The 14364-nt window shown below is 34.8% G+C and overlaps 1 protein-coding gene across 2 annotated transcripts in view; it reads right to left on the reverse strand.

Moving 5' to 3' along the window:
- TRIM23 (tripartite motif containing 23) overlaps nucleotides 1–14364 on the reverse strand; it is a 65740-nt gene that overhangs the window by 14460 nt on the left and 36916 nt on the right. For both annotated transcript variants that reach the window (XM_036762069.1, XM_036762076.1), the window contains 2 exons: nucleotides 10407–10541; nucleotides 348–477 (listed from right to left, as the gene is read on the reverse strand). In XM_036762069.1, coding sequence (XP_036617964.1) covers nucleotides 348–477; nucleotides 10407–10541 — 265 coding nt within the window. The remainder of the gene's footprint in view (nucleotides 1–347; nucleotides 478–10406; nucleotides 10542–14364) is intronic.

Raw genomic sequence — 14364 nt, forward strand, 5'->3', positions numbered from 1 at the left:
ATCTCAAAGATAAGAGAACCCCTACTCTGACCAGTGTCGGAAATCTGGATGAATGTGCTTTACTTTTCCTTCTGAAGGAGAGATGTGCCCATGTACACGGGTGTTACTTTTAATGTGCTTGGCTACAAAAATAATATTAAGCTTATGAAGCCAGGTTCTACAGCACTCATATTTCAACTACATTATGGTTTTATATGGGGTAGGAACCTTATTAACAATGTTTCTAGAGGAAAACATATTCTGAATGTCAAACAATCCACTTAAACACAATTTTTTGGCACATAAGCAAGTCCTTTCGTAGATCTGTCTGTAAAACGTCTATTGGATCAGAAAGCATTCATACTTACCAATTGTTGGAATGGGCTGCATGAACTCATCTTGTTTCAACTTAAATAAAATGGTCGTTTTTCCAGCACCATCTAATCCTAGAGTGACAACCCGAATCTCCATTTTAGGTCCAATGTGGACTCTATTATCCTACAATTTAAAAGAAATAAAATTTTATGTATTTTTGAAATGAAGGCATTTAACTAATATTTACATTAATCCTTGTATAAGGAACTGAATCATCATGAGTTTAGGAATCTATTCATTAATTTGAACATTATTATTCATATCACTCACAAGGTAATGATACAAGGGATTAAACGACAGCTTAAAATGGCAACTCTAAAATTCTATGGGCTTACATAATTTGCATTTCATTTTTATCTCATATTTTTACTTTAACTCAATAAAAAAAAATTGGTCAAGAGCCAAGTGAAATACACACTAAAGCATGAGCTCCTAAATTTACCTACAAAATTTTGTTCTTTTAATTTTCCATAACATTTGAAAAAAGCAAATTTGTAGCTAAGCAGTATGAAATTTATCAGAAACAATTTAGAACATCAAATGATCATTTATGTTTTGTATTACAATGAATGGCAGAGGTTTTAAAGTAAAGGAAAAAATACAAAATGACTCAGATAAGGTTATATTTAAGCTCCTAATTTCTAAAAATTAAAATTTTAATGAGATGCATAAGAATAGAACCACAGTAAATGGCTTGTTCTATTGCCACTCTATTTTACACGCTAAGTTTAATTTTTTTATTCTATTTACAGTGAAAAATACTGGTGAAATGGTCTTGGCTTTGCAGTTTTCATGCATTTAACATAGAAGGATACCAGACGTCACAACTGACAGGGAAAAGGGGGGACTTAAGAAGTCCTTTGAAACCCTTGAAAATTAACAGTCAAGACAGTTTAAAGGAGATGATGCCAAACGATTACAAAACTCAGAAAGTATTTTTATGCAAAATGGACAATCAAGAGGTCACAGGACATCAAAAACTACCTATCTCATTTCATCAGAAATTACTTTCTTAAAAAAAAAATTACTTTCTTGTGTCTTAAGAAAAACTATCTGCACGTTTAAAGATGATGAAAATAAGAGAACAAATTTTCAGAAATTATTTTCTATAGCATATACATCTTCAGTCACATGTGAAGTTGAGAATATATTTGGAGGGTGCAGGAGAGGGAACTGGTCTCGACTTGTCATTTCTTTGATGTAGAGAACTCCTGGAGAAGAAACTCATGTTGGATATAGAAGAACAACTGCTCTGCTATTTGAGAGTCTTGAAGTACTTTCTGGGACATCAAGAGTTTATAAATGACTTGCCCCAGATCACGAAGTATGAGACAGGACATCCTACTGGCTCAAGGAGTGCTCTCTAATCTATGCAATAACACCTATCACGAATAACAGAGAGTGGAGGAGGATTGTGGGAAGATGGCGGGGTAGGTCAGAAAACTTTCTGCTCTCCAAATTTCTTCCACAACAAAAAGACAAAATATCACCTCACAAGGATCTTACAGCTGCAGAAATAAACAAAAGTTGGGGTAAAGCAGTTGTCCTCCTAAGATCAGAAGACCCCAGGAAAGACCCAACCTCCAGGGGCATTCTGCCAGAGTGAAGTGCAAACACTTCCAGGTGGACTCAGCAGAATCCACAAACAACAAGCCCTGGAGGCAGCTGGGTAGAGAGGCCACCTCAGCCTTAAAACTTTCATCAGGTGGAAAGTGCTGGGGTTTGACTGCAGAGTAGAAGATTAAAGGACCCTCCACTCTCCATGGATGCCAAGCACAATTGTGCTGACCAGAAGAGTCCTAGGCTGAGGCTATGGGGGAGAAGGAGCTAGCACACACCTAGTGAATACAGAGGGGTGGGCACCCTGCTGGCCGTGGACACTTGTAGGACAGCAGAGTCCCTGGTTTCAGTTCCAGGGTAGAGAGGGCAGCTGTAGTTTGTAGCCACTAGAGGGACCCCAGGGAGCAAGATCCATTGCCTTGCAATGGCTTAGGAGTAGAGAGGAGCCCAAGGTTGGGCCCCAGGACAGACCTCAGAAAATAACAGTAAGAAGGATCTGAGGCTTGGGGGGCATCATTCCTCCTATCTAGGGACTAGAACTTGATTATATTAATAGTTGCTAAAAACAGAATAAAAAAATGTGTAAGCAAAGGAGAAAGAATCCATCCATAGCTACTAGGGAATACAGAAGATCTGGGTTCATATTCAAAGGAAGATAATGGAGCTAAAAAAGAGACTCCTTTTTCAATGAGAAACATCAAACGGTCCCAAGCACAAAAAGAGTTCTTGGAAGAATTTTAAAAGGACTTTAAAAATCAAATAAGAGATATTTAGGAAAAATTAGAAAAAAATAAGAGCAATCCAAGAAAATTATGAAAAGAAAATCAACCAACTGGAAACAGAATCAAAAAGGAATTTAAGGAATGAAGAAATAGAAGAGAATGTAAAACATCTCATCAGAAAAATAACTGACCTGGAGAACAGATAAAGGAGATTTAAGAATAGTCCAACTACCTGAAAATCACAATTAAAAAAAAGAATATTGATACCACATTACAAGAAATTTCATGGGAAATTGCTGTGAAGTTCTAGAACAAGAAGGCAAAGCAGAAATAGGAAAAAAAAAATCCACCAATCACCACCTGAAAGAGATCCCAGGAGAAAAACTTAAAGGAATATCATAGCCAAGTTTCAAGGCTCCCAGGTTAAGGAGAAAATATTATAAGCAATGAGAAAAAAAATTTTAATATCATGGAACTACAGTAAGAATTACAAAAGACCTAGCCACTACTATGTTGAAAGACCATACGTCTTGAAATACTATATTTTGTAGAGCAAAAGAGCTAGGGTTACAACCAAAGGTAACTTACCCAGCAAACTTAAGTATAATCCTGAATGGAAAAAAATTGGACATTTAATGAACTGAAAAACTTTTAGGTATTTGTGACAAAAATAGCAGAACTCAATGAAAAATTCAACATATAAGATCCAGGTGAAAGATAAGGTAAATATTAAAGACCAATTATAAGGCCCTTAATAAGGTCAAATCATTTACTTCTTATATGTGAAAATGTTATCAGGACTCATGACTGTCATCAATATTTGGGTGATCTGAAATAAAGGCTTGGGCTGAGCTATGCATAATGGGGTGATTCTAAAAAAAATAAAACTTTAGGGAGAAACAATAAAGGAGTAATTATCTCTTACAAATGAGTCATAAAACGAAGAATTGATACAGAAGAAACTAGTGGTGGAACCTTACTTTCATCAGGAATGAGTCAAAGATGGAACAACATATATATCTAGAAGGGAATAAAAGTCTTTTAAGTTCAGAAAGAAATGACAGCAAAGGGAGAGACTCTTAGATGAGTGGGCAGGTTAAGGAATAGGTTGGCAAAGTAGTGGGTAGAAAGAAGTAAAATATAGGAGTGAGGATGGATAGGGTAAATACAGTGAGGATAGTGAGGAAAAACAGCAAAGAGGAAATCACACAAGTAATAAGCTTAGAATGTGAATGGGATGAATTTACCCATAAAATGGAAATTGGTAGCAACTTAAAAATCTGAATTCAACAGTATGTTGCTTTCAGGAAATAAAATAAAAATGAGAGATACAAAGAAAAATAAAGGGCACGAGTAGAATTTATTATGTAAAAAAAGTAGAGGTAGTAATCATGATCTCAGACAAAGTTAAAGCTAAAGTAGATTTAATTAAAAGAGAAAAATAGGGAAACTATACTATGTGTCAGCATAGTATAGTTATATATTCAGTATTGTTTTAGATCACTTAAAATAACTAGGCAGTATAAAATGCCTGAGAATATACCTGCCAAAACAGAAACAGGAACTATATGAACATAAACATAAAACACTTTTTATACAAATAAAGTCAGATCTAAATAATTGGAGTAATATTTATTGTTCATGGGTAGGAAAGCCAATATAATAAATGTTACCTACCTAATTTATTTATTCAATGGCATCTCAAATTAAATTACTAAAAAATTATTTTACTGAATTAGAAAAATAATAACAAAGTTCATTTGGAAGAAGAAAAGGTCAGGAATTTCAAAGAAACCAGGGAAGAAACAGGTAAAGGAAGGAAATTCAGTAGTATCAGACCTTAAACGATATTATAAGGTGAGAGTATTGCTGAAACATAAAATGGATAATTTTGGTTATTTTAAATTAAAATTTTCTTGTGTAAATAAAACCAATGTAGACAAGAATAGAAGGAATGTAGAAAATTGGAAAAAACTTTCATAGACAATCTCTCAGATAGGAGGTGATTTTGTTGGAATGTTGCTGTGGTATAGGAAATGATGAGCTGATTGATTTAGAAAAACATGGAAAGACTTGGACTTATGAAGGAAGATGTTATCCACCTTCAGAGAAAGAGACCACAAGTGGAAATATGCACGGTATGGTCTTACATATATGTGTATGAGTATATATGTGTGTATGTTTATAGATATCTATGTATATGTGTGTGTATATCTATCTATCTGAGTTTAATTGTAGCCTTCTTTAGGGTGGGGAGGGGAAAGGAAAGGGGAAAAAAATAAAGTAAAAAGTGCACAGCAGAGAACAAAAGAAAACCTACAAGGAAGCAAAGAAAAGCTGGATAGTTTTGAAAACAATGTGCAACATTTATTATATAGGTTCTCTTGAAAGGAAATTTATTGTTTTTATATTGAATCCTCTCATGTTCTGCTGCATACATGGCAATTTTTTTTCTTTTCTCATTTTAAATTTAAATTTAAAATGAATAAAAAATTTATCCCCCCAAAAAAGAATAATGGGCAGTAAATGATATGGAATGTGATAGCTCCATTGTTAGAATCAGCTTGGTGTTGTCTCTAAGTGGAAACTGACAAAAAATGGCAGTTAGAACTGTGCACATTTAGGCCACTAGTGGCCAGCACTTCTTAAACTGTGTGTCAGGATTCCATATAAAGCTTTGAAAAATTTAGCAACAGTAAAAGGTTTCTGAAAGTGCAACGACCAAAAATTAATTACAAATCAAACTCATAATGAATCTGAGGAGTTTCTGGCAGCGCTTGCTCATTGTGTAACTTCACTGTTGCCGTGGTTCTGAACACAAAGCATGAGGACTTTGCACTGAGCAGGCCATGCAACTATCAATGAACTCTGCCGAAAGGTGAAAAGGGGTCAGGAGAGGAAAAAGTTTAAGAAGCCCTGCACCAGCCTATAGCCTTTCTGAATAAACATGTGCTAAGCCTACATCCAATTTCTCCCTATTTCAATTAGCCATTTTATTTCAAGGATGCCCACTCGACCCACTATCATTTGGTATACTTGTGGAAATACTAACAACAGCAATAAGACAAGAGAAATAAATTAAAGGCATAACATAAGTAAAGGGCAGATAAAACTATCCTCATTTGCTGATGATATGAAATTTTACTTGGAAAATGTAATGGCCTATTTTACTGACTTATTTTCTGAAAGCAGAAAGACTTTTGTTTTAGTTGTAAAGAAAGGAGCACATGATTAAGTATTTGGTTTTATTTCTCTTTCAGTTATGCTGCTTCTGACATCTAATTGTTTTTAGTTGTTTAAATAAAATGCCTCTACAATGATTAAAAAAAAGACAAAAATCATTCTGTGCTTATGGCTTTGTTGATTATTTCTTCCTGCTCCCTTCTATTCCCCCAAATTTTTTAAAGCCTTTGGGCAGAACAAAATACAACCTTAAAGACTCTTCCTACAAAACATGTCTCAATGTTTTTTTTTCTTTTCTTATTCTTTTTGGAGGGGGAAAGGCAAGGCAATTGGGGTTACATGACTTGCCCAAGGCCACACACCCAGTACGTGTCAAGTGTCTGAGGTCGAATTTGAAATCAAGTCCAAGACCGGTGCTCTGTTCACTTCACCACCTAGCTGCCCCTTCAATGTTTCTTAAGATAATATAAGGGCCCTTGCTAACTGCAACCACTGAGAGAAAACTCTGTATTTGCACTTGTCTTCCCCATTAGAGTATATACTCCGTGAGAGTAGGGATTCTTTCATTCTCTGTATTTGTATCCCAGCATCGAGCACATGGATTGAAGCGAGGACAAAATAAAGGTAAGTAGAACAGTTAAGACAGTATCACAATAAAGTAATGATAGCCTAAACAAGGTTGTTCAGTGAAATTCCAAGGAAAAAAAGAAAACATTGCTCTTCTGAAAATAAAAAATAAACAAAAGTTCTTCACATAAACAACAAGATAGATTACTCTGATCCCCACAACCTCTCCAAAACAGAAATAATGAGCCAAAGACAATGCAACTTCAGCTATCTCTACTATCTAGGACACCCAGAATCCAAAGGAAGATATTTTAAAAAATCCCAACAACCAAAATCCATGAAGTGACAGTCACTGACTCTCAGCTGTTCGCACCCTCCCCCACCTCCCATGCTATACTACAACAGGGTCATTGCACTAGCAGACCCAAGGACCAGGTCCGGGTTTACAACAAAACCCACTCCTCTGCCCCAGTCCTCCCCTCTCTCCCAACCATGGCAATTCTGGCTCCAGGATGCAGAAGTTAAACAGGGCCATAGTAAGAAAGCACCAGAATATTTTTTATATTATATTTATAATTCATAAGACAAATTTAGTCATAATACCTTAACCACAGTAAGATGAAAACACAGAAAACTAAAGGCCAATATCATTAGTAAACAATGACTCAAAAATGTTCAACAAAATCTTGCCAGATGACAGGGATTAATCCAAAAAATCATTCATTATGATTAAGAAGGGTTTACATCAGGGATACAAGGATGGTTCAGCATTAGGAAATCAACACAATTAATCATATTAAAAATCAAAACATCCGAAACCACATTATCATCTCAACAGATGGATAAAAAGCCTCTGACAAACTACAACACTCTTTTATGCTAAAAACTCTACAAAGAACAAACAGAGACAAATCGTTTATAATATCATAAAGCAAAAACCAAAAGCAAGGATGATATATATACACTACACACATACACATACACACACTACAGGGATATACTAGAACCTTTTCCAGTAAATGTGAGAGAAGCAAGGATGCCCACTTGACCCACTATCATTTGGTATACTTGTGGAAATACTAACAACAGCAATAAGACAAGAGAAATAAATTAAAGACATAACATAAGTAAAGGGGAGATAAAACTATCCTCATTTGCTGATGACATGAAATTTTACTTGGAAAAGCCTAGAAAATCAGAAAAGATATAAATTGAGACGATGAATGGCCTCGGCAAAGCTGCAGGCTACAAAATAAATCCTCAAAAATCATTAACATTTCTATATAATAATAACAAACACAGGAAGCAATAATAAAAGGGGGAATCCCATTCCAAATAACTACAAAATACATAAAATATCTAGGGCTCAATTTACCAAAACAACCCAAAAACCCCATACAGAATCAATTACAAAGCACTCTTGAAAGATATAGAACTTAAATAGTTGAAGGAACATTTAGCGCTTAGAGGATGCCCTGATATAATAAAAATTACAATACTACTAAAACTAATTTATATTTTTAATGCTATACCACTAAAATTACCAAGTGAATACTTTATAAAATTTGAGGAAATAATTTTAAAAACTGAATTGGAAAAACAAAAGATCTGGAATATTAAGGGAAATGATGAGCAGTAAGGATAAAGGAGTAACAGAACTTCTAGACCTCAACTGTACTATAAAGCGGTAGTCATCAAAACTATTTGGTATTGGTTAAAAAACAGGTCAATGAAATAAACTACACAAAGGAGAATCACAAAAGAAGAACTTAATAATCTATAGTTTGATAGAATGGAAAACATAAATTACCTAGGAAAAAACTCTTAATGGGATAAAAACTGCTAAAAAAAAACAAACAAACCTGAAAAGCAGTATGGCAGAAATTAGGCTCAGACTAATACTTTACACCATATTACACAATACACTGTAAAAAGACCTTGATGTTAAAGATAATTTCTTTCAGAAAACTGGAAAATAAATCATATACCTCTTACAACTATGGATAAGAGATGTATTCTTTACCAACCAAGAGATGGACACAGTTACAAAAGATAAAATCGATAACTTCAATTACTTGAAAATGCACAGGCAACATTAATGCATCTAGGATAAAAAGGGAAGTGGCTGAATGGGAAAAAAATCTTCATATCAAATATCTCTGATAAGGGTTTGGTATCCAAGATTTATAAACAATTAATAAATACATGTAAGACAAATAGCCATTCCCCAATAGATAAGTGGTCAAAGGATATGAACACCAGTCCTCAAAAAAAGAATTGCAAAGCACTCACAACCACATGAATGAATGCTCCAAATCACTAATAATAAGAGAAATGTAAGCCAAAATAACCCTGATGGTTTCACCTCATAACCAGCAAACTGGAAAAACATGCCAGTAGTCAGTGTTGAAAGGGCTATGGAAGGATAGGCACACTAAAACATTATTGGTGGAGCTATGACTATTTTTTAAAGCAATTTGGAATTATGCAAATTAACTAAAATGTCCACACCTTTTCAATCAGAAACTTCACTACTGGGCTTATACCCCAAGGAAGCCATGAATCAGAAGAACCTCCCCAAATACTCAAAAATATTTTATAGCAGCACTTTTTGTGATAGCTAAGAATTGGAAACAAAGTAGAGGCCCATTTATTGGGAAATGGCTAGAACAAATTGTGTTAAATGAATGTAATGGAATATTATTCTGCTGTAAGAAATTATGTGTGATGAACAGAGAGGTACGGAAAGATCTTTATAGACTGATAAAATGATGTAAGCAGAGCCAAGAAAACACCATAAACAGTAACTACAACAATGCAAATGGAAATAATTATACAACAAAAAATCAAAATTAAATGCAACAAAATTAAACAAACATAACTCAAATGGAGGAATATGAGAAGATACCTTCAACCCACCCCTTTGTGGAGGTGAGAGGTCTATAGATGTATAAATTGCACATGTTTTTGGACTTTTACACTGCACCAATCAATTGTGCTGATTTTTTTTTCTGCTCTAAAAATATTTGTTATATGGGATGGCTCTCTGGGAGGAGAATGAGGGATACTTGGGATAACTATGATGATGAAAGGAACAGAAGGTATGAAGAAAAATTCATTTAAAAAAAACGGAATTGACTACACAGGAACCACAGCTCTATCAACAATCCCTCAAGCACATGTTAGTAGTTAGAATATAAACTCCCTGAGAGTAGGCATTTTGTCCTCCCTTGTATCTCACTGTAGCACAATGCCTGACACATAGTAGGCACTTCATAAGTGCTTTATTATTTGACTGAAATAAGTGTTAAAGGCATCTATACTTTATTTAATTAAAATTAATACACAGGGGCAGCTAGGTGGCACAATGAGCAGAGTGCCCCGGCCCTGGAGTCAGGAGGACCTGAGTTCAAATCCAACCTCAGACACTTACTAGCTGTGTGACCTTGGGCAAGTCACTTAACCCCAATTGTTCTGCCTTCCCCTCTACAGAAAGCAAAACAAAATTAATACACAGATTTTGCATCCTGAGTTTCAAAAAAAAAAAAAGCAATTACCAGAAAAGATTCTAATTTTAAAGAGCAATTATTTTCTAAAGCAAAGGATAAAAGACTTGGCAGCAAATATCTCTACTCTCACAGAAGTTCATCGCCAGAAGAAAAAGTATTTGAATTTATAACTATTCTAAGGCTTCATTTCATTTTAAAAAAAAACAAAACAATTCTGGCTAGAAATTATTTATACTCAAAAAAGTGATGATACAAATGGGGCCAATACACTCAATGACAACTTAATTGAAAGAATAAGTTCTTATTTAAATTATCTAAATCCTATAGAACAGAACTAATAAATATGTGAGTTCATGAATTTGCTACTTATTCTTCTCTTAAAATTTGACCTGAGGCCCAAAAAAGTTAACTGCTAAGCCCAAGGTCACATAGCCTTAAAAGCTACAAATGTACATACAAATATTATTGTAGTAGAGATGCCTAAATATGAAATACAAGTTGAAAAATATACCTTTGTAAAAGTGACAGGAATACTAGCATCCAACTGAATATGGTCTGCAAGTTCAGTAAATTGCTGCTGCTGTTTCTGTAACGTTTCAAGTAACCTGGTAATCTCTTGTTTTGCCAAGACCACTCTGCAGTCATCCTAGATAGGAAAAGAGGGAAATATTTTATGTTTCACAGAATACTTTTTATAAAGCGTGGTTTGGTTTGAAAGATGAGATTAAAACCAAATTACCAGTATCAAAAATGAAGAGGGTGAATTCACCTCCAATGAAGAGTAAATTAAAACAATAATTAGGAATTATTTTGCCCAATTGTATGCCCCATAAATTTGACAATCTTAGTGAAATGGATGAATATTTACAAAAATATAAATTACCGAGGTTAACAGAAGGGGAAGTAAAATACTTAAATAACCACCATTTCAGAAAAAGAAATTGAACAAGTCATCAGTGAACTCCCTAGGAAAATATCTCCAGGGCCAGATGGTTTTACATGTGAATTCTATCAAGCATTTAAAGAACAATTAATTCCAATAGTATGTAGACTATTTGGGAAAACTGGCAAAGACGGAGTCCTACCCAATTCTTTTTATGGCACAAATATGGCACTGATACCTAAACCTCCGGGAAGAGTCAAAACAGAGAAAGAAAATTATAGACCAACTTCCCCAATGAATACAGATGCAAAAATGTTAAATAAAATATTAGTAAAAAGATTACAGCAACTTATCATGAGAATAATACACTTTGATCAGGTAGGATTTGTACCAGGAATGCAAGGCTGGTTCAACATTAGGAAAATTATAAGCATAACTGATCGTATCAACAACAAAACTAACAGAAACCATACGATTATCTCAATAGATGCAGAAAAAGCTTTTGACAAAATACAATACCCATTCCTACTGAAAATACGAGAGAGCATAGGAATAAATGGAGCCTTCCTTAAAATGACAAGTAGCATCTACCTAAAACCATCAGCAAGCAGTATACATAATGGGAATAAGTTAGATGCATTTCCAATAAGATCGGGGGTGAAACAAAGATGTCCATGATCACTGCTGTTAGTGGTGTGCTAATTTCTAGTACTAATATAGTACTAGAAATGTTAGCTTTAGCAATAAGAGAAGAAAAAGAAATTGAAGGAATTACAATAAGCAAATAAGAAACTAAATTATTGCTCTTTGCAGATGATATGATGATATACTAAGAGAATCCTAGAGAATCATGTAAAAAACTACTTGAAATAATAAACAACTTCAGCAAAAAGTGGAAGGATGTAAAATAAACCCACATAAATCCTCAGCATTCCTATATATTACTAAAGGAAAGAATCTGAAAATAAATGAGAAGTATGGAGGAGAAACTTGGAAAGAGAACAGCCTATCATAAAAACTTATCCAAGTAAGAGATTGTCTGAAAATTAGAATGGAACAGATACAAGTTAATGACTCCATGAGACAATAAGAAATATAACAAAGTCAAAAGATAGAGAAAAATAGAAGAAAATGTAAGGTGCATCTAGTATCAGAAACAACTGACCTAGAAAACAAATCAAGAGATAACCAAAAAAAAAAAAAGGCCTGGATTTAATATTTCACAAAATCATGAAAAACAACTGTCCAGATCTCTTAGAACAAGAGGGTAATGTGAAAGCAGAAAGAATCCACCAGACACCTCCTGAAAGAAAGCTCAAATGGAAGCTTTCAGGAATATCAGTGTCAAAATCTACAACTTCCAGATTAAAAGAAAAAAAAAATACAAACTTCCAGAAATAAAGAGTTTAAGTACCAAGAAAACCATAATGAAGATTAAACAAGATTTAGCATCTACAACTATAAAATAATGGAGAGCATGAAATATTAAATTCCAAAAAACAAGAATCCAACAAAACTGAGTATAATTCTACCATGGAAAAAAGTGGAACTTTAATAAAATGGAGGACTTCCAAGCATTCTTGATGGAAGAATGGAGTTAGGTAGAAACTTTGAAACACAAAGGAGCTAAGAGAAATCAAAAATATAAATACAAGTGAGCACAAACAGAAAAAAAAACCCTTACGTTTAAGGATGTAGTGTTTGCCTTCTATAGGGATGGGGACACAAAAAAGGAGAAGCATGTGAGGAATTTCTAAAAAAAACATCAAATAGGAGCAAAATATTCAAGTTGGAAACACCAGAAACAATAGAAATAGACAAAAGGTAAATAAAGGTAACTACAAAGGAAAGACTAAGTAGTGAAATACGTTACTCTGAGAGAGGCATTTTGCTTAAAAGAAAGAAAAACAGTAATCTGCAGTGGTTTCAGACAAATGTAGGAAGACTTGTATGTGATGATATAGTACAGAGTGAAGAGAGAAACCAGAACACAATTTAAAAATCAATGAAAATGTAAAGAATTCTGATCAACGCAATAACCAATGATTCCAGAAAACTTGTGATGAATCACTCTATATACCTCCTGACAAAGGGTGAGGAATTCAAAGTACAGAATGAGATGTACATCTTCAGAAATCGCTGCTGTGTGGGGATTTGTTTTGCTTGGCTACGCATATCCAATAAAAGGATTTTATTTTTATTTTTCAAATTGGGAGAAACGGTTGGGGGAGGCAAGCAATGGAGTTTCCAAAACAAAGATAAAAAAAGAAAGTTACATGTTAAATTCAATATATAACTAAAAGTAAAAGTTAAGTTACACAAAAAAGAAACTTCACTTCACATTCAATATTTTTTTCTGCCTACTTTGTATATGGAAATGTTCATTTTTTTGTGGGCTTAAGATTTTTTTTTTAAAGTAAAAGGTGACCTATAGAGTATTTTTAATAAGTGAGATCATGAAGGACAAAAGGGATACAATTGTAAACAGAATGAAAAGGAAGCTTCTGCCCCTCTGGGGCGCCATGATGTTTATAAACCGCAAACCAGCTCCTTAGAGGTTTTTAAATGTATTTTGTGGGACAAACCTGCAGAATAAGATGTACGAATGGAGAGAGGAGAGATAAAGGAATAAAAGGGAATAGGTGATCTACTGTCATGTCCATGGATGAACACTGAAAGAATGTTGGCTTCTATGGGAAAGATGGCAGAAGAGAGAAACTGAGACTAGGGGAATAAAAGGGAAGGGTTCAACCCAATGGTGGGGAGGGGAAGGGAAGAGAAGTCTACTGATGAGCAATGCCATGGTGAAAGAGGAGGATACCTGCAATGAGATATGGAGACCTCGTGGTGGGTTTAAGTTAGGGGGGTGGAATCGGTACACTGGAAGTCAAACTTTTCTGAGAGGGTGCTGTGCCTCATGCTGCCAAGAGAAGAGACATGCCGCCTCCTAGGGGAAACTGGCACCCCGAAAAGAGGAGAGATGATGGTCAACAGACTCAGAGATGAGCTATCACGGCCATGGAAAGAAAGCAATTACCGTAGGGAGAAGAAGGAGTATAAGGACCGAACTGCACAATTTGCGACACAAGGTAATTTATGCCATGCTGCAATGCTTTTACCTATACTATTTCCCTCACAAATAAACACTTCTAAGAATGAGGCACAATGGAAAAATAGGAAGAGATCATATGGCAAGATCTAAGATGATAAATAATAGGAGATGGCTAAAAGAGAAAGACCATAAATCTTTCACTTCAGAGGTGTGAGCAACATGAGGAACACAAAAAGATTAAATAATCAGAGAGGAAAAATTCAGAATAGCTAACATTTATATGGCACTTACTATGTGCCAGGCACCATGCTAAGCACTACGACAATGATTATCACATTTGATCCTCACACTCCTGGTGGGGAGGTGCTATTATCATCTCCATTTTACAGATGAGGAAACTGAGGCAAACAGAGGTTATGTGATTTGCCAGGATTACCCAGCTAGAGAGTGTCTGAGGCTGGATTTGAACTCAGGTCTTCCAAACTCCAGGCCCAGCACTCAATCCACTGTGCCACCTAGCAGCCTGAATAGACA

This window comes from Trichosurus vulpecula, chromosome 1 (genome assembly GCF_011100635.1).
Source record: "Trichosurus vulpecula isolate mTriVul1 chromosome 1, mTriVul1.pri, whole genome shotgun sequence".
Lineage (NCBI taxonomy): Eukaryota > Metazoa > Chordata > Mammalia > Diprotodontia > Phalangeridae > Trichosurus > Trichosurus vulpecula.